Consider the following 27,924-nt stretch of genomic DNA (forward strand, 5'->3'; position numbering starts at 1 on the left):
CGTGGGCTGGATGCGATGTCTGCATCCCTACGTACAGCGTTAGATATAGGAGCCAGGCAAAGGTGAGTTGCACTACTCCAAATAAAATACAAGTTTAGTCGTTTCTGGTATGTAGTGCGGTACATTCGTGCATGAGTCATCAACAACACTAAACTTTATATGTGAAGATTCAGATCGTAATGGATAATTTAATAGTAGGCTCTATGTAAATGGCGGACCACTAGCGACGTCCACCCAGCATAATGATCGGGCAATATTCCCAATGTTATTCAGGGACGTCAAGCTAAGGGGACCGTCCACGTAATATTTTATTTTTAGTGTTCATTGCTATTGCGGTGGACTATTACGCGGTTATTTTTAAAACGGCATTTAAACGATAGCGGGTGCATTTTTATCGTAATCGCGGTAATCAGAGTAGTCGCGGTGACCACCGCAGGCGCAGCCATCGCACGCAACTCGAAAACATTAGAATAATCACAACGTTCACGGACGCTATGATTGAAGGCCGGCGACACATCAGCTAACATTGATCATCATTTCTAAGCACGCAATAAACAATTCCTTTTACTGTTTCCTTCATATTTTCAATATTATGGCATATTATATAACCAATTATACTAAACTGAATATTTTACCATGTCTACGTCGGAGATAGTTCCCAAATAATGTTGTCCACAAAAGATGGTAATGATATCAATTAATGTCGTGTCGCGGGCTTGCGCGGGCGCACGGCGATCGCGCATTGTGAATGGCGCATAAATAGTTTTGTTTGAGCGGCATGTGCGGTCTATTACTACCATTATTCAAAACATCGGAGTCATGCTCCCGTTCAATTAAATACTCCCCGAAGCGGAGAAACATCTTCGGATCAAAAAACATTGTATCGTTCGAATCTTTAAGCTTTTTTTTCATTTTGCAGCTATTAAAGTAATACCTTCAGATATTTTTTTATAAAATAATACCGTGAATTTTATTTTATCGACCGGTATCGCCCTCGAATGTAATTCATCGGATGTAAAACAATACTGATAGGTATCGCTCGAATGCGATAAAAAAGAAATTTCAAAAGTGTTTCTGCAGGCTCTAGGGCAATTCAACTTTTGCAGGATCATTTAAGTGCAGTGTCTTGTATTGAAATGAACATTTAAATATCCACGTTTATTTTCTGGCCTAGATTTTTTATTATGCAGGTAAACGAAGGGAATGCTTAAGGCGCACTGTAATAGGCACACGTAGGAATAGCATCTGTATGGTATGGCAATGTCAAAGCTGGAAGGCCGCATGGCGTGCAAAGCAAATAGCGTCCCACCAATTAACGTGGCTTTCAAAGCAACATGTTTAAAGTGGTGAAGCTGCGGCGGCGGCTTTCAAGTGCCCCGCGTCTCCCTCATTTGCTTTTATTTCAGCAAAGATCTAATATTGAACTCAGCTCGCGTTTGTTTGTGTCCACCGCAAGGTCAAATATACACTTAATTAATAACTATTAGCCGCCGACGGCTCAGCTTTAATGGAAATGCCTTCGCTTTGAAGTAGGACATTCTATGTATTATTATTAAAGTGAAAAAGTATTCCATGATTTTTAAGATGATAAAATCAATAAGAGATAATAGTTGATGTAAAATCAAATCTCACCGAGATATTCACTGATATCAGGCATTAAAAGGTAAATGTAAAAGGCTTATTTATTGAGAAACTGTAGTAGACCGTAGCCTCCCCAACATCAGTCACAGACTAGTGGTGAGGGTTTATGTTACTGCTCTCGCTTTAGATTTTTTAGAATAAATTAGTTGCTGATTGAAATGCTCTTAATAGTTGCAGGTGGGTTGTGTGTGATCCTGAATGGGAGATATAACAAAGGACACACTTGAAGCGCGCCGCATCGGATCGTGAGCGGAGAAAAAACTACGACAACGTCGACAACCCTTTGGACAAGCGAAGAATTCGCGTCGACCGCAACAAGAACAAATTGAGCGCGAACTATTGTGCGGTACGATTTGCCGAGATAACTCCCGTGTCGAGGCGCGCGGGCGCCGCCGAGCCGAGCGTCCGCTCGCCGCCGGACGTCCGCGGCTGACGACACCGCACTACGCTCGGGTGGCCCCGATCTAGATGGAGCTGCTCCATTGCTGGATTACTATGTCCCTGTTGGAGAGTTTTGTAGGCGATGAGGTAGTGTACGCGGGGCTAGAGGCTGCGGTCGCAATAGCGGTCCCATGCGATGGTGCGCGCGGGACGCGTCTGTGTTATAAGGGGGGGTCCCGGGCAGCGCGCGATCAGTGTGCCCCGAGTGTCCCGTGTAGCGCGTGCGCACTCCTGCGTGTGCTCAGATCGCTTCCCCGCTGATATCGCTCGACTCTATCAACATGCAGCTCGTTTTGGCCACCTGCTTCTTGCTGTTCGCAGCCACCCTCGGTCCCGCGGCAGGTATGTCATGGTTGCATTCAAATATGGTGTTTCTATTATTGCTAACAAGATAGATAATAAAACTTTAAAGAAGTACGATTGTGCACGATAAAACTTCATTATAATATCATGTGAAAAACTGAAGCTTAGCTGAAAGTTTTGAAAAATCTTGAATCTTCATTATTACATGGTGATTGAAAATGATTAATGTTCAAATTGAATAATGCAGATATTTAAAATGTATGCGAACCAGTTTATAGGACATCATTACGTCACGAGTAATCTTCTCAAAAATTGTATGTAATAAGTGTCAATTGTGTTGTTATTTGTAAACGCGCGGTGTGGCGCGCTTCAGCGCTGCGACACTGACTGAAGTTCTGCTTATATCTATTCTAAACTTAGCTCGTTCTAAATAATAATTTTATTAGTAATGGGATTGTGGTTCATTTTAATCCTATATTTACATTGGACTTGTTTATTTTTCTACTACCTATTGTGCCTAATGCTTAAAAGCTCCTGCAATTACAATCTCATCAACAAATACAAACTTGTACATTGCTACTAGAACTTAAAACTAATTAAATTAAATTCTTGCAGTTTTCTAGCGGAAATGTAAAGTCGTAGTTGTAAGAATTGGAACTAGTAATAACTTATGTAAGAGCTACAATGGCACGGCGTGGTGGCAGCAAGGTGGTTGCTGTGACCTACGGGTCTTCGACCTTCATTGTTCGAGTTTCATTAGAGTACAATAGCTAGTCTCACCATTACCCTTCTAAATAACTAAGATTATATTATTTTAACATAGACATCCAATCATCCGTAGGTAACATCAAAGCTCTAGCGACTACAGCTTTGAAGTTTCGCGAAGATAAAGGAAAAGTCGAGAAAAAGAACTCAGAAAGAAAACTGGGGAAAGAGAGAGCAATAGTGCAATGACCATTGATCAAGGAAATCACAGCTCATGAGAACTAAAAATGCTAAAAACAAATTGTTCGTGTTCTACAGCTTGTTACACGCAATAAAATTCGTATAATCCATCGTAACCGGTGGCTAATATCAACAAACCTTACGAGTCTTAGTACCCGAGGTGAGCCGTAAAGCCGGGGGCAGATCGGCGCGTTTCGCGTGTTGACTCAAGTGCGCCCGCGCCTTCACGCACACACGCACACCGGCTGAACAATGCGACACTGCACTCGCGGGTACCATGCTCCTGTCACAAGTGTACGGACCCAATGCATTAGAAAGGGCACGCTATGGGAACCAGATTTAATTGTATGCTGTAATATGAAAGCAACAAAGATACACTACATAAACAGCATTATAATTGCTTATTAGCTATACTTTATTAGAAGCAGGTATCATAAAATACCATTTCCGGACAACATCTGGCAACTTTACAAAATAACGCACGATAGGAAATGTCGCATAAAAGTGCCAAAATAAACAGCATCAACAACTGTCACATAATGATGTTGAGTCAATGACACCTCACAACGTAGGTATAAGCGTTTATAGGAATGCAGCGAATTACTGCATCAAGGATGGCTGTGCGACGACGGAGTCTGTGAGAAAAGTTGACGATTTAAACCAATCAACATAGTAGGGAGTGATTCCGCTAATGAGGCGTGTCCGCAGCTATCGGACAGGTTATCGACAGGTCGGCAAAAACTCTTCGACGGAAGTCGGTGTTGGGAAAAAATAGTGCGGGGATGCGGAGGGAGCGGCGACAGGTGCGGGGTTCATCGGCCCTCGCCTAGCCGCCGCGTGGCCAGGACATCTAGCGCTGCAGTTCCATGGAATAATATTATGGTGCGCCGCGAGCCCGCCTCCCTATACTTGTAGCGCCCGCACCGGTACCGTAAATGACTCCAGATTATACACAGATAGTCGCCCCGGCCGACTCATGCATTTTCTTAATCTGTATCGATGACTCGAGTTATTGCCCGTATCCAATTCAATCATTGTTACCAGATACCTGCGTTTTACGGCTACAAAAACTAGTTCAATATTTTTAAGTTACCTTGCTTAATACCAGCGGTGAGCTTGAATTTATATCTTTTAAAGATAACATTTGAACTAGAGTCAATTTTATTGTTCCATGACTTCAACCACCAGCGCTTTTACCATAAGTAATTTCAGATGTAATGTTTCAATAATTCAAGTACCCATCATTTACCTCATGCATAATAGCTCATTTCAAATTTTATGTTTAAGTTAGCCAACGCCTCTGTATAATAAACATAGGTGCTGTATTATTATAATATGGCTTTCCTGGAATTTGGACAATGATTTTGAGAATGCGAATACATCATAACAACATGTTTGAGAAAAGATACCTGCCTTATAATATTGTCACATCATTTACATCATTAACTTTTTATTCATATCATAAACTAAGATTTAAAGTAAATTCCATCCCGTCCGGGGCTGATATGCGACCAATATTTTGGAACATTAAATATGGATAATCTCCAAAAGTCGGGTTCCGAAAGCCCTTTAAGTGAACTTTATTGTGGTCCTCTGCCTTAATTTTTTTTGTCACTATAATTCAAAAGTAATGTGGCCGCAGCACCAGGTGGTACGATTGTATCAAATTACTTATCGGACGTGAGCTTTGCTTACTCAAAGAAAAAGTAATTTAGAGGTTTAGTCACCAAATGCTGCAGTAAAAAACTGATGGCTGATACAATTTCTTGCTACAGTGATGGTTTTTGTTTAGCTCTATGTTTTTGTAATTGCGCGGCAGTGGAGGGCTCGTTAGCAATATAATTTCAGTGGAATCACTAGTGTTCGCGGACATTTGTTTGTCTCGTTGGCTGGCCGCCGGGACCAGGACCGGGTCGGCATCGGGTTTGATTACTAAAAATAGTCTGGTAGGTGCATTCCGTAGCGGACGCGAGAGAGGAGTCGCGCGCGCCGTCCTTGGGCTCGTCTCTTGCGCATCGTTCGTTCGCCATTATCTCGATCCCTTTTTTGCCTTCCGATCGTTATCCGACCACGAACAATCCGATCGATGTTCCCACGCATAAGACCAATCAAAAATTTTGATAGACGCCAAAATTGCACTTTTTACTAAACATTAATTTAGAATCGGTAATTTGATAACTATTTTGTGGCTTCAGGTGTTCGAATCATTAATCATTTCTTACAAATCCATAATAAGAATAGACGTAAACCAATTTTCCGTGTCGAGTTCAAAGACACGATAAGTGTTGGCTGATCTATGAGGAGTTGTACTTTATCACGATGTAAATGTTCCCACAGAGTTTATCTAATCGGAGACGGAGACTTTACAATATCCGATAAAGGTATAATATTTAACATTGAACTTGGCACGGCCGTGAAATACACGTCGTGTAATGCATGGAGTAGATGGAGCGTGCGCCGCGAGGGCCGGGTGGTTGCGCTCGATCCGCCAACTGGTTCGCGTTATGTAATGCATTGCATTGCGCACACGCACGCATTGCGCCGCTCGCCGCTGCACTGCCGCCGCCGGCGCCAACGGTTTGCGGTTACACGATTACACAGCTTTTAATCAACGTTTAAGTGATAGAAGATCTGCCGTCGAAAAATTAGTTTTTCTACCTACATTCAGCACTAAGGCGCGTAAAAGATTTGATGTCCCTTTGCATGTTTACGTTAATAAGGAACTTTACGAGGTCGTAAAAAGTAGTAACATGATATTTTACGTTACTTGGAATGTAGAACCGTATACCTGATTCTTTTGGGGGATGAAGGCTATTAAACTATTCAAATGTCTTTATAATTCTCCCCAAATTCACTTTTATGAAATGTGATATTTTATGGCCCTGTTTTTAAATTCTTGCCGAGCGAGTCAAACTTAATCATAGAGGTAGTAAACAAAGAGAGCTTTATAGAAGTTTTAAAGACACTGCAACTACTAGAAATATGCCAATTCTATTTCTTTTTTAATATTAACATCCGCTTCTAGTATTGTTTCATCTTTTTTTGTCAGTTAGTTACAGCCTATTTATCGTCCCACTGCTGGGCACAGGCCTCCTCTCACACGACACGTCGTTTTTTGTCAGTAAAGTTGATTTACTTTTTTCCGCAATTTCTTGCGGGTCGGGTTCTCAGGCAGTATGCAATAGGACTATTAATGTTAGCATTTATCTAACATGTTTTTATCCAATTAATTCATTAAGTCAATAAGTAATGTTTGCCATAAAAACTAAGAGGTGCTCATATCCCGTGGGGACGCGTCCGTTAGAATAATGATGAACTTTTCTGCCTTAAAGAGCCAACGTCCTATGTGGAGGAACTTGGCGTTATTTTTAGAAGCTGATAATGCATAATTTGCAACGACTTTTAACCGGTCTTAACTGGTTTAAGTGCAGTCTCGGGTGATATTAGATGTGGCATGAAAACTGTGCTTTAGAGAAAAATTTTCTTCTATAATTTACTGGAGGTTCCTATGTAAGATGTAGAAGAATTTATTAGCATTGTAATTTTGCTTTTTAAATGACGACGTTACTGCATATCTAAATCCTAGTTTTACGAGTAATTGTTGCGCAATTTGCATTCACCTTATGATAATACTAATTATACATATTAGTCTTCCGGCAGGGAATGTGCAGAGCTCTTTACAAGAAATAAGCTGTAATAAGTAGTATTCTAATGATAATTATACGACCTTTTGCAGAATTCCATGAATGCATAAGTAATAGTAATTACAGTGTCAGTGGAGGGCGCAAAAATGATCAACTCGCCATAAAGAACATTCCCCCGCTGTGAATTGCTCAGGCGTATAAAGCTTTTTATTAATGAATTGCAAATTCATATTTGTTGCCAGAGCTATTAACTATTTCTGCAAAAGTACTATATGGAATACACGAGCTTTCTTTTGTATCAATTGCTTTATTAATGAATATTTTCTCAAAGCTGCGAAAGGCTTGTAAGGACCATACAAATGAGACCGACAATATTGTTTCAAACTTTTCCATTTAATTTATTGAGACACCAACTGACTCGTCAATAACTGAATCAATACAAATGACCATTGATTCTTACTTTTTATATCCATGTAACATCAGTACCAATGAATAGGAGGAAGTTGTTATTTTTATATAAGACGTGAGATTCCTCCACAAGATAGCCCGTAAACGAATTTTAATGAGACAATGGCATAAGGATCGTGGAGAGATACTAATAATGTGGTGTGGATCGTTTTGTATGCGATTGCGCACGCGACGGTTACATCTGCTAGCTTCCGACCGTTGATAGGTGATTGAGTAACGATATCCGCGATATTCTCGGGACGTACGTTGAATTGATTAGGAAAACTACGTAATCGATATATTAGAGAATTAGGTACACATTGAAAGTACCTTATCTTATTAATTATTATCTTCGGCTTCAAGTCAACCTGCATGCACAATGTTGTTAGTTCTTCAACTCCATTGCAGTTACGCCGAAAAATAGTCTGGCCTTAACTTTTCAAGACGCTATTTCATTTCATTTTATTTTTTTATCTTTATCACCCATCCAATCTCAGGTACTCATTTTTATTTTTCAGAGAACTCAAAAGCATATAGATCACTCTGATAACCTTTCATTTCGGGACATTTTTTTGCTGCTGCAGTCTTTGTGTGACTTTAAGAGTTAGTACGGTATCTTCAGAGAGTGCATGTTTAAATTCTTTCTCCAAAACGCGCTATCGTGATTCGCGATCATAAAGAGTCGGCAAGTACAAATCGCGATGTTAGTTTGCGATTGCGCACCGCATCGCGGGCGTGACATTTGCGACGCAGTTTTGGACACCGGCCCGTTAGCGTCCGGTGGATGAGCTTGCCGGATATCCACGGCGACGCACAGTACACTCACCCCTATACAATAGGGGTGCCACACATCTACCTGTATGACTAAGGGTAAAGGCTTAGCCATATGTAGGTATCAATGAAAATTATTAATTGGTTTGCAATTTACACTTAGTTTAAATGTAGAATGCGTACTCGCTTTATGATTTGTGAAGGAAGTGGCCAATTGACAGCCCTGGTCAGGTCGTATTGTCGCGCCTACAAAACTAGTACTATATGGAACAGTGGCATCCTCGTCTTGGAGGTTCCGACGCTATGTGGACGGGACGGGAGTGCCGATGCTCTTCATCAGTATGCGGCGCGCGCGCATGAGTCACGCGACGTGACCCGCCTCCCCGACGCTCATTGTTGCTCGTGTACACTCGTCTCGCTGTCAGCCAGCACTTTCTAAACGTCCCTAACTATCGCCTTTTATGTCCATATATCGCTTTGTAATCGCATACGTCTACGATTATAAGGATTGAATAGGTTCATTAATGCTACCAGGAAATATCAGGATTCCAGGGTCTGACTTTATCCTGATGTCCAAGTATTCTTATCTAGAATGTTTAAACAACGTTTTGCATGAAACGGAATAACGCAAACCACTTCAAAAACGCTACAAATGTCAAGAAACAATGTAACAAATAAATATATTTGTCGTAGGAAGATAGACTTACCACAGAGATTACTTCTACCGCATAAATTGTTCGATAGAACACACCGTGAAAAGAATAGCAACAAAGTAGTGAACAAAGATAAATTGCTGCAGCTATTACAGTGACTGCAGAATGCGGCATTCATCAAGGAAAAGCTCGAACAAGAAGTAAAAGCGAAGTAAGCAAGTAATGCGCGACATCGTTTATGCATGAGGTTACATTATGCATGGATTCCAATAGTAGACTCAGGACCTCTAATAACCGAGTAAAGCTGAGTTGTAGAACTCAGGTTTCTTAACAACGTACACAATATACCATTGAGTTTCTCAATAAACTGTTGGAAAGCAATAAGGATATTTACGGTCATGTGTCCGCATACGTTTCCGTGTATTTTCAGATTAAGTGTAGGATTATTGTAATATTTGCCAACAGTCTTTTATGGCACAGTTGTCATTTATAACTGCTTATTTATTAAAATTATTAGTCGAATGAAGATCTTATAATTTGTCATGTTAAATAATGCAACCATTAAAATCAAGATGTGTCTCATAATGTAGTTTGAGTACTCGGGAATAAATTCGCTCGTATCTCCGTGAGGCTCGAGTGACAAGGCGTCTATCAACCTAAGACCAATTAATGGGCTACCATTGCTAACTAGTATGTAAAGCAGATCAGCGACGTGAAGCTACTTAGTCTAGTCTGTTCCCCTACCGTCTGACGCGAAGCAGGATGCATTTAATTACGTATTATTAATCACCTCGTTGATGCTTGAATAAAGGCGTGCGCGGTCCACGACTGCATGTTAATCTTCGTTTTCTTCGTGGATTGTCTGGGATGGGCTCACAATTGCATTTCGCGGTACGGCACGATGAGCTATATATAGGACCATTGAATGCTATGTCGTTACTTTCTTAAGAAAACAAAATCTTGTTTTTGTTTGTAGGCAAGGAGTCGTGGTCTTGTTTAATATGGTCGTGGTTGTAAAGATGCAGTTCGGAGTATTTCGTGCTCGGCCGAGCGTGAGATTCGCGTCGATGCTTCTTAAAGTGGATGACACTGCAGTTCTAATCTATTTTCATGGAGTATTGACCGGTATCTCCGCTTGCGAGTCACTAAGCTAGATAAATCCGAGTTAATATTCAGTTTCATTTGATGCCGCTTGATTCCTTATAGTGAGATGTCTTGTACATGCAAACGTAGTAATGCAAATCATTGGAAATAATTACATTATTCCCGGCATTTACATTCCCAGCGGAATATCAAGATGTCTGGTTTATTTATAGTGTAGACTTTGAATATAAATAGACAAACATTTATACAGTAGAAGAACTAATTAAGACATAACAGAAAGTCTTTCAATACCGAACCAAATTAGGAAGTAATAAAATTTTGCGGTCAACCGCAAGAAGTGGACACTGAATTAATTATGGCGTTACAGCGCAGCGGGGGTCCGACCGCGAAACACTTTGTCTTGTATGTGATGCACGTACCTGCATTATACTGCAATCGTAGTACGAAAATGACGTGCAAAACTGCGAACTTTATGACAATGAAGTTCAGACATCGTGGCGAACATATTAAGTAGAGGTGAAAAGAGGTGTGGGAATACATTACTGAACAAAAAAAGTCCAGACATGACCACGCGAAGAGAGAAGTTATTGTTCACTCAGAAAGAGATAAAATATCAGCATCGCTATTACGAAGGTATTCTTTGAATTACTCTTATGATAATCTGGCTGAGTAGAGTGTCAATGTCAGAGCACATGACGTGCGATGTAAATCACGAGGTAATGCAGGCGCGCTGCGCGGGCGTCTCATAACCGTCGCATTAAAGCAATGAATGAACTGAATGAGGGGCGCCCCATTATTCCGGCCATATTCATTTTGTGTCAGATCCATTGTCACTTATCTCCATGAGAACTGGATACTAAGTGTCAACGGGTTGAACTGAGAAATGGTTTCGACGCGGAGATGTGTTTTCGTTGTCTTTGAGTGTTCTTAAAGCTGTGAAGGCGTGTCTATTTCTAGCTAACACAAATGGTCTTGTTTCTAACTTTTTGTTCTTACATCAGTTCAGTTTATACCAGTTTATCTTTGTTGCTTTAAACTTTATAATGAAGTCAATTTTCTTATTGTTTCAGCTCAAAGGATAACAACTATACAGCTAGATGGCGTGCAATACTTCATCTCAAGGATGAACCCGTACAGCCCGGAACTCAACTATTTCCTCGCTTATCAGTACTGCAGGTATTTTACAATCTTTCATATTATACTGTATTCAGAGTTCAGTGCAAGATTTGCATCTCCCGAGGCGTTTCTCGTGAGATAAATATTCCTTAATCGTGACTTCGTATGTTCTTATCTGGTGTGTCGTGTTCCTTTAGTTCGAATAATAACATAGGTAGTTAGGTTAACGTTAACCAGGCTTAGGTGTGCTCCAACGCTTCAGCCACCAGGAAGTGCAGGGTCATTTACATTACCGTTACGAGGTTGAGGCAAAAGTCGAGAACAATACCTGTACCATTAAAATCTACTTTGATGAGCCCTTCACCGTGTTAAATACTCAGAACAAAAATTATGAAAAAGAGAACATGACTACACTTGTCTTACTCTTGTATCACAGTAAACAAATAGAAATATTATCAAAATGTATACAGGTAATATAAATGAAACAAAAAAAAACACTCTTGTTTATAATCTTGCAATACACTGCCACTGACTCCATCAATACATTTCGTAAACGTGCCCGTCTTTCCAAGCTATTTCCTCTGAAGTTTGATAAATTATAAGTTTACTAGTCCCGTTGGTTCGTTTCTGCGAAGTAATGATTTCCTATATGAGAAAATGATTCCATTTGTTTGAAAATGGTATTGTGCCGCAAGCGCCACTAGAGAGGTGCCATATACCGCGATCTAGATCCGACCACGTGCACGTTCAAATTGCTCAGAAAGGTCAGTAGCCCCGTAGCTCGGTCACGATGTCCTTCCAACGCGTCGCAGTCACGACCTATTTACGGTTCCAATTGTTAATGATGGTAAAGTTCGACCCGTAATATCCGTATCGCTAAATAAACGGATTTATATGGAAAATAATGGAACTGAAAAATCGATTAAGGTCGCGACAAACTCGTTGTAAAATATGACTCGAATTCGCGTCATGACAAGCATGACGGGATGCAGTTCAGGAGCAGGTGCTGCGTGACGACAAGTTTTATGGTGATGCGTCTCGGTCGCAATAACACCGGACCCGTGGATAATTTACAAACTGCTCCGAGTCGTGTTACGGTTCGCTTTGATCGCGATGACAAAAAGAAACTAACGGTACCGATGTGACGAGGACGCGTGATTGTCGCCGATTTTTTGTTGCACCATCTAAATGGATATACCGGGAATAATAAAATTTAAATTATTAGTCTAAAGACGCAATTTGAGTAAAAAACGCTAATGGAAAAACATGAAATTTCAGAGATATTTTAAGCTGCTTAAGTATTGGTAATGAAGCTTGACGACGTATAGAATTAAAAATAAATTTATTTATGTATGACCGATTTCAAAACTGGATCCATCAAGATCCAAAACGAGATGGGGCAAAAAGAAATATGGCACTAAAGTATGCTGAAGGTGCCTTAATGGACTCGGGCAAATATTTAGCAGTAACTTCGTGATAAATTCAAGTGCAGTATAATTTACGACGTTTTAATTCATAATAAAAAGTCTTCAATTGAAACGTGTTTCGGCTTTCAATTGGGACCGAATTGTTTTTGGAGAGCTTTTACGTGTAATATATCACGGATGATATACTTTTATTGAATTTTAAACCGCCAATTTCATTGCCCACCGTAAATCATTTCAACGACGATAATTTCCGACGAAAGATTAACGGATAAAAACTTTCGAGTGTTCATTGCATTCATGTTCATGAAGACGTTAATGATTACCTTTCGTACAATGGTACTTATCAGACGCATGTTTCTTTTAGACTTTCAAGAATTGTGAAGAAATACGATGACAAACGTTTGTCGCAATTAATATGTGGATATAATCCTCGATATACATAAGAACTAAAAGTATAGAGCATTTACCTCGCAGTTGCATGATGTCGTAGAGGTTTTTAATCTCTCAGAGTTTTCTGAACTTGGGCTCGGAATGTGGTCCCATCGTGGCAAGGCCGTGGCCTGAACGGCCTGTCTTTAGCGAATAAATTGCATCTCGATAAACAGGCTTTGGTGCAACTTGTACTCTGTTCAGGCTAATAGCTGAATACGATTAGCAGCAACGATAGTACACTCTAGGATAGTTATTTAGTAGCAACGCATATATGGTAAGCGCATGTTAATTGTGATGCCGTAAAGTGTTGTGTTACGCGGAACAATATCGTAAACCTCAGATATATTTGATGCCTGCCTTTGAAGCGAATATATTGTGTTAAGTATTTATTGTTAATTGAGATCCCAAAGGAAATCGATCGGTTCCCACACTGTGCTCGTAAACCGCAAGCGGTAACAGTAAATCGCAAAATTAATTGCTCAATCTCGGCTATTTGTTGCCTGAACAACGTAATTGTTACTCCATTCGATATTTCTTGTCTTCTTCATCATAAAGCACATAATATTATATCATGTTTTCTCGTACTCTTTGTTTTCTACCAGACACATAAGTTTTTACGTGCTGATTTAATTGTGGCATTTCTTTTCGGCAGATCATTAGGATTGCAGCTCGCGTCTTTCGAAACAAAGGAAAAGGCTGACTCCATAACTACATACCTTACTAATGCCGGTAAGATGAATGTCAACTTTTTTCAGTCAGTCGTATTAGCTTCGCGTTTCACATTATACAAAGGGTACCTTATATATTTTCAGGTTACAATAAGTATGACTTCTGGACATCAGGCAACAATTTAGGCACTGACATGTATCTTTGGATGAGCACCGGTTTGCCGTTCAACGCGACATTCAACTACATGCGGCGGTTACCGATGGACGCGCCCAGCCAGCACGCAGACGACAGCATCGACCCTCTCGACGTGCCTCAGGGCAGCACCGCGCCACAGCGCACTGCCAGACACGGGTACGTTGTTACTATTGTAGAGAACTACCCACAAACTTCCTAGAGAGAACAAAATGATCACCCATTTCATTCATTCCTTAACAGGCTCACAACAATCACGCTATGGTGTATAAAGACATTCTCGTTTTTCACATTACTATCTATCGATCTATTTCCAAGGAAGCAATAGGTTCCCATGTTGGGAAGGAAAGAGTGTAATACAGTTTTCTTGAAAATTGTCGGTTACGCGTTTTTCCCACGATGCGCTCTGCTGGCTGCGCTAACTTGTTTATAAATAGCGTGGCATTAAAGGGCAATGCTTCTAAATTCCCTGTACCGGTTGTACAATACAATATTGCATAAAAACTAGTCGGTATTCCAGAACGGAGCACGTGATGACGAACGGCTGCGTATCTCTGAAGGCGCCGACCTTCCACTGGGAGCCCCAACACTGCGGCGAGATTAAGGACTTCATCTGCGAGCAGACGCGCTGCTACTACTACAACTACGGCTCCATCCCCGTGTCCTCCGCGCAGGGGTAATGCCAGGTGAGATGCCAGCCGTCTCCGGAGGCCCGCTCCCCGACTAGCCGCGCGCTCACCTCTCTCACATTTAGCGGCTTCGACAGGTTCCGAGTTTCGATTATACCAATTTCATCAACCGGTATCTAACGTGTCTAAAGGACGACATGTTTAACTGTAATAACATCTGGGACACTAGTTTACGATGTAGTCAGTGTGCTAACAATTAAGACCAAGTTTAATCCTTGGTTCTATCTCGATGTATGTTCGTAGCGCGCGGGCCCGCGGGATCAGGCCTCTGCGCCAACCCAACCACCAAACAAGAGCCCTACACCCAGCAGACAACATTTGGCATCTATGACGTTATTGTCTTATTCTGTTTCAATATCATTTATGAATTTATGGTTACATAAACAATTTCAAAATTGACAAAATCTTTTGGTGGGTGGGTGAAGGGGGCTTTGCTTGGTATCTCTTGTTAAAGTGATACTTTATCTTTCATATGTTGTATTTAACATTGCAATTTGTGAAAAAAATACTAATCCCATTAACATAATTGGCCATTTAAAATAATTTTGTTATTAATTTTATCATAACTCTGATATCGCTCGATACATTTGATATCTAGCATTCATTATAGCATGGGTGCATTTTACAAGCGGCTCTCTAACACGAGGGTCGGTATGTTCTGCCGGTAGGAAACCGCTGTCGATGACGACGACGACGACCGCCCACCCTCTGACGTCGTCGTCGCCGCCACCGCCGCGCTCCGAACACCTGCCGACGCACTTCACCCTCAACGACCTCATCGGCAAACTGCGCCCCACCTCCCTGGATGGCCTGCAGTCGCCCCACATCAAGAAACTCGGCATCCTGCCGTCGTCACCACAGATCGACTCGCACTACTCGCGGGCGTCGGACGCTCACGCGCACGAGCCCGAGCCGGAGCAGAAGGAGGAGGCGACGCAGGGCCCGTACGACGACGACGAGGGCATGGCGGGTGACGACCCGGCCGCGTACCTCAGCCACGAGGCGGCCGCGCCCGATGAGGCGCCTTCCACCGCCGAGCCGGACGCCACCGAGCACTCCGTCCACGCTAGCGGCATGCTGGCACCCCCCGCCTACTAGTGTCCGGCCGAGCGGTTCGTTTGTATCTTTTCGTGACAATTAGGTATTGAGTCTACCAAAAGTATTATTTCAATAATTTGAGGCATTTATACGTAATTTTAAGGTGTTTTACTTTAGAAGCTTGCGTGTTGAGGGTGCACTGTACGCCTTGTTGTATTGATATCACGTAATGTAAATGAGATTTCTAGTATCGTAATATTTTCCAGCTTATACATGAATGATTATGGGGATTTCGAAGGTATATTATGGGGCAATATGATTTATTAAACTAGGTTGAAGGTGCTGGCGACTCGCTTGCGTGCGACTTGCCTCCGTCTTCGTAATGTCGAATATCACAAAATGAGTATTCCACGTATAGGTACCTAAACTTCGCTAAGGTAAATAACGTAGAAGCATCAGATCTCCGGTATTTTTGATGATAAACCGTAAAATGTATTAATTTAATGTAAGAAAATTAAGTGAATATTGATTGTCTGGACATATCATTTGAAATACATAGTGGTTTAAGATAGTGTTTATATACGTGACGTACCTAGTTAAGTATATTAAGTTGAAACTCAAGAATTTAAAGAATAGTGATGTAGCGAAGTTAATAAAGTTTATACTTATAAGACACAGATGTTTCATTTTACACAATCCTTAATTGTGCTATGTGGAGACTTATATTTCGATCACAAAATAATCACTCTTAGCCACTCATAACTTTAAAACACACAAACATAACTCACCAGCCATTGATGACTCCCTCGACGTTGAGCATAGGCACGATCTTGAAGACGTACTTGGCTCTAAGAGCAGCGGCAGCGATGGAACAGCCGAACAAGCAGCCGAGAGTTCCATCCATGACCCATGACGCGTTGCTCTCGCCAGGGTGCACGCGAGCAGTCAGGAACACTATCTCACGATCCTGTTAGTATACCGGCCAGTGTTAGCAGTATTTCATAAAAAGTCTCACTAGACTGTGACTTGGCCCTTAAATTACCTGTCTCTAATCAGAGAAACAGATGAATGTCACTTGAATTTAGGCCTTTTTCAATGGAAATACATATTGGTAAGAGGTATTGCGATTTCAAAGTTGATTATCTTCCATGATTAATGATGGGATTCGTTGTCTAGTTTACTACCCACTCATTGATACTCCTATGTACATTTGTCAGCCTTTACGACGCTACACAATAAAGATAAGATTATTTTAGATTAAAGAATATTACTGAGGCTAAAGATTTAGGAATTCAAAACAGAAACTGCAGAATTTTATCTTATCCTTGAAATATTTTATTGTTTACTCAATTTGCGACTACCGAGTAATACTAAACTTGATAGAAAAACAGAACATATCTGGACAATTTATTAAACATAGATCTATATCTTATCAAAATAAAAGATCGAACTAAATGCATAAACAAAATAAAATAGGTATAAATAATACTATTTGTATAAAATATACATACAAATAAGCAATTATCTGGAGCCCGTTAAGAATGCAGAGCTTTAAGGATGCATAGGAGGTAGACACATGAAAATCAGGGTATGACAAGATTGAGCAAATCTTGTCGTCAACAAGTTTAAAAACTCAATTTACCTGAACGTGGTCGCTTTCGAAGCCTATCTGATGTCATAAACTACGTCCAGTATCTACGTAAGGCAGAGTTAATTGATCGATAAAAATTAGCAAGAACTTCGCATTAAAATGTACATCGCAAGTTGTATAACCAGCATCTATGTTCCGTACTAAGTGCAAGAATTTAAAGAATGTTGTTTGTAAAGTATTTTTATGGAGAAAAACAACATACCACGATAGGATTGGAAGGCGTGTCTTCAGCCGAGACCGTAAGCAACGGGACTTCGTTGTTGTTGAGGGAATAGCAGAGAGGCTCCGCGCGCAGGTACGATCCTGACGGCATCTGCAGGCTCCACTGCCATATCCGCGTCTGGTAAACAATGCCAATTATTTCAACAAGCTGAGTTAGTTTGAAAAATGTGCGTATGTGGAAAAATGTGAAGGAAATTCTGCTATCTGGTAAGGACATTGCTGCAAAGAGAGGTCTGTATAAGGATATTTTTAAAGCATTTCGTCTAAGCTTGCTTCGTTGGTTATACCCATGATTTGTGATGTTAATGTGTTTCGACTTATATGAACAATAATATTGTAATACTGTAAAAAGAAAGAAGAATATTTTAATGTAGGATACAAAGTATCTCACCATCATCATAGAATACGTAAAAGGGAAGTGGTAAGCGATGTAGACGACATCGTTGGTGTGCGGGAACTCGATGTTGAAGGTGACAGTCAAGTAGCACTTGTTGTGATTCTTCTGGTTTGCGTAGTGGTAGCTGTTGCGGTAGTAGCAGATGTCGGAGCCAGCGCGCACCCAACCTACGGACAGATACTGCGTGATATAAAACTAAGTTAAAACTCAAACGCTTATGAAGATCAGCATGTATTTGCAATTTAAACTGTAAGTTATTGTAGGATCTGTTAAAATAGAATGTAGATAAGGCATCACTCACATATCTTTGACGGAATAATCACCCTTATGTAGTTTATACAAATAGGAAACATGAAGTAGCAAATATTACTGGAAAAAATAAATACTACAGCGAAGTCAAGCATTTCCATACTATATATGAGGAAAGTAAAGATGATAATGAAATTCAATTATACCTGGTCTTCCCATAACAGCCTCCTTTACTGAATACATGACTGGCTTCATGCCGAAGTTGAACTGGCTGTCAGACTTCTCACAGTTGACAATGTTGAAGATGTAAGGTCGTCCCTGCTGCATGTTGCGAACCTCGAAGTAGAACCATTGGTGACGCTTCGTCGAGTTCACGTCAGGCATGAGGATCAACTCGTACTCTCTCGGACCTACCTGAAGTTACTTATCTTGTAGATACGAATAATGATATTGACAGTCTATGTGCGTCTATATATTTCACTATCGGTTCATCATCATCATCATCATCATCAGCCTATCGCAGTCCACTGACATAGGCCTCTCCAAGTGCACGCCACGAGATCGATTTTCGGCTTCTCGGCACTATCGGTTACCGATTGAAAAATTTGAAATTATACACAGGTGGACATAGAAGTCCTCTATGTGAACTTGTAGTAATTTGGCCTGGTGAAAAGCTTAATGTATCCAATTTTCTAGCCACACATCGAAAGTTACAATTTCAAGAAAAACTATCTATGGGTTTTCATTAGTCTTTAATGATAAAATTGTACGCATTTTATAGGTGAGTCACCGCTTTTCATACGTATATAAATTATTTTAAGCTGTCGTCTTTAATACAATTGTTACCTGAATAGCTTTCCTCAAATTTCCAGATTCAAATCTTGACTCAAAGGCGAGCCGGGATGAGAAACTGTTGACCTTCGTGATCTCCTGTTCATCGGTGTTGGTGAGGCATATGTTTTCCGAACTAAAACTATATCATAAACATAAGTGGTCTTACTACAAAAACATAAACATGTGTCGAACACTTGTCTAAAAAGAGTGTGGCCGCAAAATGGACCTTATTTCAACATCCGTTTTTTTTTTTAGACAATTGTTAAACTGACGTTTAAAAGTTTTTGTGGTACGACGGTAAGGATTAATATGAGTGCTTGCTATACAGAGGAAATAAAATCATCCTGAACCAATTTATGTAGATTAATATGTAGTTACCTTTTTTGTGCCCCAGCGTCAGGAGTAGTCGTTGAACTACATAGCTGGTCTAAGTCATATACTGTATCATTCATATACGCTTCAGGGTTTATCGCCCTGTCTACACAAGATAGCAGCTTCATCCTAAAAGAAAACAATTCAAAAGGATTAAGAGTTATTTTAGTTTTTGCTAAATATTTAGCTCAATCTGAAATGACGTCAATATGGTACAAGACTTAGTTTTATAGCATTTTTATTGGCACTGGTGCTCCGCGAATTATTTCAACTGAACTTTTAGTATTACTAACATTCGTCACGGCATTTATGACGTAAACCGCTAGTTCCTTTAAAATAAATATTTTTTCAATACTCGCCTGCATGCACTTCTCTCCATCTTGTTTAAAGGCTCAGGCTGATTGGTTCCTTGGCCACCCATCATGTCAGGATACGCAACTTTTACGAATGGTATCACACTTTTCACCCTTGTCGATATCGTACAGTACACATTAGCAAACGTACTATATTTGGAAATGTCTTTATGAATTTTCAATGACGAGCACGAAGTTGTAGCTGTTACAGAAATATTAAATAGAATTAGCATTTTCTCAAGAAGGATGGATTGGTTTGTGTACGTCGGGATACTTACAAGCACTCTCGTGGATTTTATGATACTGTAAAAACGAGGGTGATTGCGATGGTCCCAAAACGTTCTCATAGTCAGAAGGGCCTATGACGGCAGTTAGTGACAGGTTGGAAGGAACGCTCCTGTTACCACTATTTTGCGAGAACAGGAAGTCTTCTAATATCGATCCTCGAGAGTTAGACCGACTTTTGACAAGTCTTATTTGCTTATTATAAGAACCAAACTCTTTGAAATAAATAAAATATCTGGAAGAAATCAAACTGAATGTTAGCTATCTATAATATTATTTTATAATTATATAACGGTAATACTTAAATTGCTTTACTTTTTTAAGTCTTCTAAGTCTCTCTCATTGGGATTAATCCAAAGTGCACTCTGCAAACTATCTCCACTCTTTGTAACACCTTGTAAAACATTATGCGTCTTATCTGTATCTTCGGTACTTTCAGTTTTCAATTCGCTTTCGTCAAACTCCATATCCGGGAACTCATCAATGCCTTCTAAATCCGTATCGGGACCATCATCTTCTAAATCTGAATTAACAGTTTTGGAATCCGAATTGGCTGCATCTTCTTCGTCTTCATGACATGGCCAGGAAGCATTGGTGCCTATAAAATAAAAGTCTAAATATAGAAAGCTTAAGAGAGCTTCCATTATTTATCTATATAACTTGTTATTGTAATCATTTTACCTTTTAATATAGGGTTGAGATTGAATGATGCAGGACTGGAGACAGGTACAGGCAAAGCTTGGTGCTTTAAACATAATGTAATAACTGAACACACTCTTGCTAGCAGTCCATCAAACTCAGGTTCATCAGGACACTGTGAGCAGAACCTATGCAAGGTCTGGACATGTTTCTTTGTGCATAACGCTCGCCGCCCAGCTTCTGAAACATAAATGTTGTTTATGATTTATTTTGTTCCTAAGACGTTTTCGTAATTTAAAATGATAAAAAAAAAACAGATTATTAGACATTGTACTACAAATGAAGATTGGTCTGCTTTTAAGCAGGAGTAGTAAATGTATTGCATTAGTTTAGAAACATTTGATACGTACTGATATTGCAAAGGTGCTGCAGGGTCTGGAGTATGTGCGCACATATCTTGAGCCTCATGCGTCCCTCGTAGCGGTCCCACCGGTCGAACACCCTGAGGAGCACGCTACAGAGGCCTGTCTTCACGATCTGCATGCAGCACACCTCTGTGTGAGTACGCACGTGTGATCAAGTGACAAACACATGGCGCATTGGACATGCAAACATACATTTTCAAAAGAAAATAACAGATATATTAGCGACAAAACATATTCCAAGGTTGTGGGTGAAGGTAAAGGCTGCGTGGCGTGTAGGTGTCACAGTATCAGAATTGTTTCTGTGGTGTCATTCGACTGTGACAAATTGTTGTATGCTAGTTGAGAGATTGTGTGCAATCTATTTATTGTCTTTGAACACAAAATACCGAAACAATTAATCACATGTATCACAAAGATAAACATGATCATCGTTTGGAGAACAAATGACTTGGTCACTTAACTATTTTTACTGAAATAATCAATAGCGTCGAGACAAAGCCGCAGTCTTGCCGTCGGGATGAAGCCGAGGCTGACCAACACACGCTCGTATGTTGCTATTACACCATCACGGATCAAAATTGAGGTAGTAACGGCTGAAATCGCAAAAATTACCATATCAGATTTGGGAACATGTTGGAATACCTATCACTATTCCTCTAAAACTCTTATAGTATTGGAGATCTTGTGATTAAATATAAGTACGTATGTTAACATAGTTTAGTTTCAAAGTTTTCGTTAGATATTGAATTTATCATTAATTTGTTTACCAAGCAGTAATTCGTTATTCAAGCGATAATTAAGAGTAAACATTATCATTTTAATGTAAAACTTGAAATATGATTGATCCTTACCATTTTTGGCCAATTGTTTCATAATTACGAGTAAAGGGAATATAAGTTTATTATCCGTAAAATGTCCCTTCAGTATAAGATGCATAGTTCTTACGCAACCAAGCATCCTCACTTTCATCGCAAACTTTGGATCTGAAAGCAATTATAAAATCATATTTTTATGTAAGTTTTTGGAACAAATCAAAATCAATGTACTGAAGAAAAAAAATAGTACTCATTTAAAATCAATATTGGTAACCTCGTGAGCTAAGAGGTGCAAGGATCCATAGTAAATCTTGGATCACCAACTCGGTGCCAGCGTGCCGGTCCCTCTTGTCGTGCATGGTGCCCAGTACCCTGCGTATGATTACTTGTGTGCCTTTTATCTGAATGAAGTCCTGAGCGCACTGATGGCGGGCCAAGTTGTTAGCTGGAATCAAGCGCGGCAGTTAGGGTCCCTACCTCTCGGCGCTAGCGAGGCGATTATCCACACGAGGTCCTGCAGCATCAGCTCGTTACCGACGTTGCCGTCCCGTTTGCCGTGCGTTGTTATCATCGTGCGGATCACCACCTGCGTGCCGTTTATCGATATGAAGTGCTGTGAGCACTGCTGCCTCGCGAGGTTGTTCGCTGAAATTGTCGATTTCGACAAGTTTTGTCATACAATTTTGTACAGGGGGTTTACATGGTTAAAGCAGTTCGTTTGGACATAGTGTTTTATCGATAGATTCGTTAAAGGAAAAGCAATTTTGGTTTACAATGTGCCTGTTGTTTATGTAATTTTTATTCATGAAAATCAATGATGAAATATTATGTTAATTTGATCGAACACAGCAGTGAGGTGAAATGACAATTGAATCGACAATAGCTCCAATATTACACGTTACAAGGCCGTGTTGTCAACTGGTCCAATGTCATCTCATCTAAGTGAGCTCTTCTTAAATGTCACTAGATAGGCCAGAAAGGAGGTACCAAGTAGAAAGGGTACTAGTAAAGCAATCATTGAAATGTCAGTGTTGCTTAATACTTTACGTGCGGTCATCGATATACTTTTTAAATGCGAAAGCAAATGTGCAATTAAAATAAAACGTGTTATAATCGTTATCGGTTAATCTCGCATTTATTTTTTGTTGCCATTTGTTAAAGTTAATGCATGCAGTGCTGTACAATATTTTCGCATTTTTGATTAGTTTGTTGTTTATTTGTATAAATTGTAATAAATCCCAACGTATTTACATTATAAGCGGCACACACGGACATACCCTTCTTAACTGCGGGCACTTTATTCTCTTTGCCAGATTTTTTGGTATCTTTCTTCTTGTTTCCCGATGGCTCAATGGGAACTAATTTATTAAAAATAACCATGAAAGTTTACATTTTATACGTGGTATCTGCTAGTAAAGAACGACTGATTCGATCTTAAACATTTATGGCCTTTCGTACGGATTTATGTCGTAACGGCGATATAATCTGGATGACATAAAGGCAGACGTAAGATTGTTGTCTGGGATCATTTGCTACCGCGCGTTTATCAATTTTATGTACTCATATCCTATCGTGTAGATTTAGCACCGATATCAATATTTACCTGAACATTTTTTTCCTTTCCCTTGTTTCAAACACAAAACTTCCCTCAGTATGGATGTAATGTATGTGGCTGTCGCTGTATCCCTGGAGCTCTGTAACGCAACAGTACATCATCAGTATGAATGGAACAAAATTACTTTAGAAAACAACAAGTTTGTATAATTTATTGAGCAAAATACTCACTTCCAATATAGCGAGCAGCATCTGTATGGCTCCCGACTGTTTGTTCCATAGTTTATCGAGTGTGCTCTGGCGAACATGTTTGTCTGAAAATAAAAGTAGTTTGGAATAAATCAAGGTGTCACAACAAATAATATATTCGATAGTGTTTATAGGCGTGACATTATATTCGTGCGAAAGACAGAATGTAGGGTCGTCGCCAGTGCGTAGAGAGGGCGTCCTCGTGCGTCGGCGCAGGCGCGGTGACCGTGCGCCCGCGCCGAATGCCTGCCACCGCGCCGTACTGCTTCCGCGAGTCTTTTTGTTCTCATATTACAACTGGAGCAGATCATCGGTACCCGAGGCCGACTAGTGGTCTTTCCAAGTATTATTATGGCCAGTAAATATCGCCATTCCGGTATAATTACACCGCTACAAGCTTTACATATGCATACTAAATCAATTTGTTTGTCGAATCGTCAACTGGTTAAATTGAACTGCTATTTTAAAGCAATCACTCGCAATCACTCCAGTGTATTTTTTTGGCTGTTATGTAAATGTTATTGCACGTTTCATATTGAAAAAATGATATTTATATCAGGCATGTGACATTCTTATTTTTAATTAAATAACAATGTTTATGAGCTACGGCAGAACTAGTTTGTGATTGGTGGGTAAAATTAACAGTTGTAATTAATAATATGGTACCTAAGTCCAACATAAAAATTACAAACAAAGAAATAAACTTTTTTTCCTCTTAATCACAACTCGGTTAGTATTCATAATTAAGCAGTTGTACCGCAGTAAATTGGAGCAAGAGATGTAAATTCAAGTGTAAACAGGGGTGATTAGTCTTTGGTTTAACAGGCCCTGAAATGTAGCTTTGTCAAGAGACCTTACATAAAGCTCAATACTAAACTACTATTTTGAAATATCGACATTTTCAGAAAATGAAAACAAAGTTAGATCAACAAAAATATTGGATAATATTTTTCCACTCTATAAACGTTGATTTGTACAATTTATTCCCATGTAAAGATCTTGACCGACGACTACGGAAGCGCATACTTCATTTCAAGTACATCGTTGTTTATATTGTATTAAAATGTGCATTGATGGCCTAGTGGGGCAGTAGTGACAATGACATGCCGTCTCATTGGCGCGGCTGGCGGCTCGCCAGCGGGGCACGCGCGTGGCGGCGACGTCACGCCGGCGGCTGAGCGCTCGGACGCATCCAGTCCAGCCGGCACGACTCTAAATACGCGGACGCCGTCATTTCTAGAATGTACTGACGCCGTGGCAACAGAACTCGAACGCACCGGACGAACCGGCAAAATATAATTTGATTACGCTTCAGGAAAATTGCGTAGCACTCCTATTTGTGTGTACAATCTGGCACTCGTAGCGAATCAGGAAGTCAGCAGGAAGTAAAATATCTCAGATTAATTATTTGATAAAACGATCCTGACGTTAAACATTTTCTCTAGTGATTAATTTTCTGCATATGGTGATTATCATTTTGAAATTGAATGCATCTAAACGCCAATTAATACCAGCACACTTCATTAAGCGCACTGACAGCTATTGGCGATTGGCATCGCGAGTGATCGCTTCAGAATGTATGGCCTTCCTGACACGAACATGGCTTCTTCATTAAAGGGTTATCAGCGGAATAATGAACGGCCTTATAATTGTATACGATACGATATGATGAACTTGATGCATGTTGCAGTGCGCTCAATTACGACGGCAACACTACTAACGCCTGTGCGTGCCAATAGCAAAATTGTAAACACGTCCCTGTCTACAGCTGGCAGATATTTAATAATCTCAAATATCTAGATTGGCATCAATTACGTTTGAGAATTTCTGATACTTATACTTGGTTACTTATAGAAATACTTGGTTCGAGATCCCAATGTCAAAGGGATGCATGAAGGTGGGGCTGGATGTCTAGTAGAAGGCTATACACAATGTAAAAATAGATGTGTCCAAACGGAAGAACTTAGGTGCTTACTGATAAACAAAGAAATAATTACAATGTAGACTAATGATTAAAAATTTTGTGTAGCTCATTAAATTATTTGGGATGGTAGGTACTCGTATGTTTTGTAAGATGAGAATAATAAGATGAACTTATTCCTCTCTAAAGCAATTTATCTATTTCATCGAAAAAATATATATTTTACTGTTTCATTTAGGTGACAGACGACATTAATTCACTCGCTCTAATTAATTATGTTCAAACAGAAGATGTCGTCGCATTTCTATTTATTTTTGATTTTCGCAAATCTGTGTAAACTTGTTGATGCTAGAAACTTCTATTGCGTTAAAATTTTTTCCCAAAGTGTAACTTGTTTTGCATCAAACAGAACTAAGATGACGAAGTGTAACTTGTTTTGCATCAAACAGAACTAATATGACAAAGTGTAACTTGTTTTGCATCAAACAGAACTAAGATGACAAAGTGTAACTTTTGTTTTGCATCAAACAGAACTAAGATGACAAAGTGCCAGTAAGAAGAAAGCCAGAAATTGAATGCTCATCAGCACATTAAGATCTATTCGATTTAAATTAGTATGGCAACACTAGTAGGCAGAATTCATTAAAGTACACGTGTAAGAAGTCATTCGATCGCACATACTTATGACGTTCGTAATACATAACATAAACCAATCTGACATATTCCAAAATCTTCCGTTTATCCTATAACATTAATAGCTTCTTGATCATTGCCAGAATTATTAAAATGGCAATTATATTTTGATGGATAGCAATTATTTATTACTGACACGATATAAATTTTCAGCGTAGTCCAAATACTGGACGCCGATAATTGGTCACATTTGTCGAAAATTTGGCTTTCATTCAACTCGTGTAGTTACATAGGTTGTGATAACAATTGTCTTAATTATTTGGAATTGAATAAGATTTATGGTCCATTAGTGGGCACATTAGCTACTCTATTCCGGAGCTGTGTTTACTTCCTCATGTACCAAACATGCATTCGGGACAGATGAACAATAAATCATAGCTGAGAAAAACTTCCAAAGACTCCCAAAACATTATTGATACCAAAACTTTGGACAATATGGATTATTGTGTTTTTTTGTTTTTTTTTTTTGTGTGTTAATTTTGCTAACAAAATAAAACGATGAACTAAAATTCAAGAAGTGCAGCTGTGAAAAGTCCATAGTTACTAACTAAAAACGCTAAAAGAATACTTGAAAATTCTTCTTATCAGCCGTCCAGCTATACCAACGAGCTCTCGTGTATCGTGATATACCCCGTCGAGGAGTGCCAGTCTGCCCAATGTCAAGGCGAAACTTGATTAACGATACCACAGAAATAGATCTGTTAGACTTTGCTTTATTGCTGCTGTAAAAATATTTTATAATTGATAAGGTTGTAATTTGTAATTATACGTCTACATCTAAGACTCGTATTAACATTCGAATAGGTTACTAAAGATTTAAATAATAACAACCACTTGCGTCACAAAACTAGTCCAAAAATGCTACTGCCTTTTGTCTAGTCAGTAAATATAAGAGATAATAAAACACAAAGACTAAGAACATCGGTAATGCAAATACTTGCAAAGTAGTTCCGTTGTAAAAGCATCATTTTGATTTACGGCAGTGGAAAAGCGAAATGTATCACAAAACATATAGAAGAAATATATTGCTTTGGTAGCAACACTTAATATTCTTTACAAAGCCGTCGGGAAATAGAAGTGTGGGAACCGCTTGGTACTGCTTGCGCCAGTTGTTTGTAATTGAACAAAAGCTGATAAGTTTTGGATATCGTCGTATAAATTAACGGTAACAATTGGTGTAGGGGCACGGGCGGCGCTGGCCGAGGGCCCAATGCACCATACCCTTATTTTACACAGATAGGTCACGCGATGTTACTGCAGTGATGACACCTTTTGAGTTTACACTCAAGGTTTCAGTTTTATAGGCTTAAATACACGTAAAGATGTTCCGTGTCACACCAATTAGGTATTGTGATTTTATAACTGTGTTCAAGTCATGTTAATACGACATGTGTAAGGGGAGTGTAGAGCTTGAAATTACACACGTGGATATCACTTTCTATTTTCGTTTGCCCGATAGTATACTTATGTCAAAAATAGTAACCGCTGGTAAAGTTTTATTACGAGCAATCCCTTTTATAATTAATGCCGTAAAAATACACCAAGTACAATGGAAGTACATTGAAGAACCATCGGAGTCATTACCGTAAGTTTGCGTAGCACGCTACGGATCGTAAGTACATACTATTGTTACCCAGCTACGCCGGATCCGCGAGCTCTCTAAATAAGTCATGTAAGCTTTGATTCTCACGCAATGAACTTCATTCGCCTTGAAGCCGTAAAAATCGAAAGATCCCTTATCGTAATAAAGTTA

At 39.7% G+C, this 27,924-nt stretch overlaps 2 protein-coding genes across 15 annotated transcripts in view; one reads left to right on the forward strand and one right to left on the reverse strand.

Annotated features, from left to right (window-relative positions):
- LOC110375834 (cytosolic carboxypeptidase 1) overlaps window positions 1-27,924 on the reverse strand; it is a 62,986-nt gene that overhangs the window by 17,244 nt on the left and 17,818 nt on the right. For 3 of the 11 annotated variants that reach the window (XM_049836475.2, XM_049836476.2, XM_049836477.2), the window contains 17 exons: window positions 23,540-23,622; window positions 23,358-23,448; window positions 23,032-23,112; window positions 22,232-22,399; window positions 21,791-21,922; window positions 21,401-21,532; window positions 20,925-21,068; window positions 20,557-20,754; window positions 20,191-20,488; window positions 19,869-20,110; window positions 19,597-19,792; window positions 19,244-19,366; window positions 18,878-19,004; window positions 18,238-18,445; window positions 17,777-17,949; window positions 17,366-17,503; window positions 16,301-16,479 (listed from right to left, as the gene is read on the reverse strand). In XM_049836475.2, coding sequence (XP_049692432.2) covers window positions 16,301-16,479; window positions 17,366-17,503; window positions 17,777-17,949; window positions 18,238-18,445; window positions 18,878-19,004; window positions 19,244-19,366; window positions 19,597-19,792; window positions 19,869-20,110; window positions 20,191-20,488; window positions 20,557-20,754; window positions 20,925-21,068; window positions 21,401-21,532; window positions 21,791-21,922; window positions 22,232-22,399; window positions 23,032-23,112; window positions 23,358-23,448; window positions 23,540-23,622 — 2,713 coding nt within the window. Of the gene's footprint in view, window positions 1-16,300; window positions 16,480-17,365; window positions 17,504-17,776; window positions 17,950-18,237; window positions 18,446-18,877; window positions 19,005-19,243; window positions 19,367-19,596; window positions 19,793-19,868; window positions 20,111-20,190; window positions 20,489-20,556; window positions 20,755-20,924; window positions 21,069-21,400; window positions 21,533-21,790; window positions 21,923-22,028; window positions 22,200-22,231; window positions 22,400-23,031; window positions 23,113-23,357; window positions 23,449-23,539; window positions 23,623-27,924 lie in introns of those variants that run through there. The other 8 variants (XM_021334097.3, XM_021334098.3, XM_049836478.2 and 5 more) reach the window with 7 other exon arrangements.
- Window positions 2,156-16,185, forward strand: LOC110375836 (uncharacterized). Of its 4 annotated transcripts, none has more exons than XM_021334105.3 (6): window positions 2,156-2,424; window positions 11,020-11,125; window positions 13,577-13,653; window positions 13,737-13,944; window positions 14,294-14,461; window positions 15,143-16,185. In XM_021334105.3, the coding sequence occupies exons 1-6, from the start codon at window positions 2,364-2,366 to the stop codon at window positions 15,570-15,572; spliced, it is 1,050 nt and encodes a 349-aa protein (XP_021189780.2). In that variant the 5' UTR covers window positions 2,156-2,363; the 3' UTR covers window positions 15,573-16,185. The 4 variants fall into 4 exon arrangements, with proteins under 4 accessions (XP_021189780.2, XP_021189783.1, XP_021189782.2 ...); XM_021334108.3 differs by having other exon boundaries at window positions 14,294-14,471; window positions 15,143-15,283; XM_021334107.3 differs by having other exon boundaries at window positions 2,157-2,424; window positions 14,306-14,461.

The sequence above is a fragment of the Helicoverpa armigera genome, chromosome 3, assembly GCF_030705265.1.
Source record: "Helicoverpa armigera isolate CAAS_96S chromosome 3, ASM3070526v1, whole genome shotgun sequence".
In the NCBI taxonomy this organism is placed as follows: domain Eukaryota; kingdom Metazoa; phylum Arthropoda; class Insecta; order Lepidoptera; family Noctuidae; genus Helicoverpa; species Helicoverpa armigera.

What these genes read in the sequence shown, in the direction of transcription:
- LOC110375836 (XM_021334105.3), top strand. Translation starts at nt 2,364, where the DNA reads ATGCAGCTCGTTTTGGCCACCTGCTTCTTGCTGTTCGCAGCCACCCTC. An exon ending in CACCCTCGGTCCCGCGGCAG is followed by an intron (nt 2,425 to 11,019) that starts GTATGTCATGGT and finishes TTATTGTTTCAG; the next exon opens with CTCAAAGGATAACAACTATA. An exon ending in TACATACCTTACTAATGCCG is followed by an intron (nt 13,654 to 13,736) that starts GTAAGATGAATG and finishes ATATATTTTCAG; the next exon opens with GTTACAATAAGTATGACTTC.